This window comes from Austrofundulus limnaeus, unplaced genomic scaffold (assembly GCF_001266775.1).
Source record: "Austrofundulus limnaeus strain Quisiro unplaced genomic scaffold, Austrofundulus_limnaeus-1.0 Scaffold1304, whole genome shotgun sequence".
Classification (NCBI taxonomy): Eukaryota; Metazoa; Chordata; class Actinopteri; order Cyprinodontiformes; family Rivulidae; genus Austrofundulus; species Austrofundulus limnaeus.
In genome coordinates, this window is record NW_013953706.1 from 44,762 (window position 1) to 46,724 (window position 1,963).

The window sequence follows — 1,963 nt, forward strand, 5'->3', positions numbered from 1 at the left end:
TATCAAAAGTATGTCTATGTAATATTAGAATTTTCTGAGACAATGAATTTTGTTTTTCTTTTTTTTTTTCAGTAAGAGGTTTGTTGTCATGATATGTATCGTGTCGCCAAATTCTTATCAATACACAGCCTATTCACAATCTGCCTCTGTCCTTTCTCCACTCCAGGCCCCATCCTGCCCTCCTCTCTTCACGCCATCACAACCCTCCTTCGGCCGGCGCAGAAAGGAAACTTCACAGCTGCGCTCTACACACACTCCCCTACAGCTGTGCTGAACGTACACACCAGCAARCAACAGGTCATTCAACACAGTGTTTATTAAATCGAAGGATTAAAGTCGGGATTTCCACCAGAGAACTTTAACAATGACGATCRAAACAGTTCACGTCAAAAAGAGGACCATCAGCCTAACGACTGTTGGCTCCTGGTCGTTCACAGAGGGACAGAAGAGTAACAGAAGCCATTAAAACCCTCCGTCTTTAAACAGGTGAAGACCTCTGGGTCCAGTTGTCCCCCTCTTACAACAATAGGAACAATCAGGACACTAACGATCTATTGTTAGACCAATGGTCCTCTTTTACATGTGAACAACCAGGTTTGTTTGTCCAACATGTGAGTTTACCATTTAGCAGTGGTGGGCACAGCTAAGTAAAAAGTTTAACTTCTCTAAAGCATAATCTCAACTAAAAACATAGCTTTGCTAACACTAAACATGTAAACACTTTAATGTAGGCTAACACTAAACAGCTAAACAAATGTCTCTCAGTCTGTCTCATGTCTTCATCTCCTTCCAGCTGCAGACTGGTGGGACTGACACAAACCTGTTAGCTTGTTAGTTAGCTGTTAGCAGACTTAAAGTTGACAGAAACTAATGTAGCAGAAGCTGATTGGTTCGCTAACAGTTTTTAACGTTGGTGAATAAGTTAATCCTGTCAGTGAAAAATCAGTTCTGCTGTTATGTGATGAGTGGAACCTGCCCACCACTGTTACTCAGTGTAATAAAATGAAACTTTAGTACCCACTTACGTCTAAAAGGGTTCAAGGCAACTAGTCATAATTTAGCAGACAAGTTTTTTCACTGAATAAGCATCAAGTTGGACAGTTGTAAACTGTTCTGTACACTAAACTGAGCCTGGTTCTGTCTCTTTACAGAGTGGCTGTGGGTCAGCTGACCTGAGTGGTTCTGGTCTACTTCCTGCTTCCGTCCGTCAGCTGGAACAGCCCTCCACCTTGGGCAAGACCGCCCTGATGGATATTAACATGAAAAACTACAGCTACACCTGGAAGAGCTAATGAAAGCTTTACCTGAACTCGCAGAGCTTTGAAGAMACTCTGGAATGGCAGCTTTTATTTTGGAGAGGTAGTGACCTCAGTGTTTTAGCTGTTTTATCTGAAGGTCTCCTGGTTTATTACACTTATCCTGAGTTTGAAATGCTTTGTTTGGCCCTCCATTATCTCTTTTTATTTATTTTTTATTGCAAAGTTAGATATTCTTTGCATATAAGAACTCTGAATGAATGGACACATTTTAGATGGAAAAACTTTAAYGAGTAAATTCTTTTTTAAATGCAATAAAAACCCACCAAGAGTTCAAACTCCCTGTGCTGTTCCTGTCAACGTCTATAAAATGTTTATAACATTTAGTGTCAAAATCAGCCTTTAAAGAGAGAACATCCCAGAAAATCTAAAATATATATATATATAAATAAAAGTTAGAACAAGCAGTCTCTTGAGGGAGTAAATTCAGAGTACCTGTGTGTCAGTTTTATGATAGTTTCAACTGTAATCACTCTGGAGCTTCWTCTTTCCTCACTGGAAATGGCCAATTGTGGCACCAAAGGAGATTTTTGACAGCCGTCCTGAGAAGATCTTTGTGCATTATGACTGCACGTCCTGTGTCCTGTGTACCCGTAGACATTTGTCGCCACCCTTTTGGTTTTTACAGGTAACTACATATATGTATT

The 1,963-nt window shown here is 40.1% G+C and overlaps 1 protein-coding gene across 1 annotated transcript in view; it reads left to right on the forward strand.

Moving 5' to 3' along the window:
- The window catches only part of donson (DNA replication fork stabilization factor DONSON), a gene marked incomplete at its 5' end in the record, with an annotated part of 30,795 nt that extends 29,201 nt beyond the window's left edge, over positions 1-1,594 (forward strand). The window contains 1 exon segment of the mRNA XM_014031709.1: positions 1,152-1,594. Coding sequence (XP_013887163.1) covers positions 1,152-1,171 — 20 coding nt within the window.
- Positions 1,595-1,963: the final 369 nt, after the last annotated feature.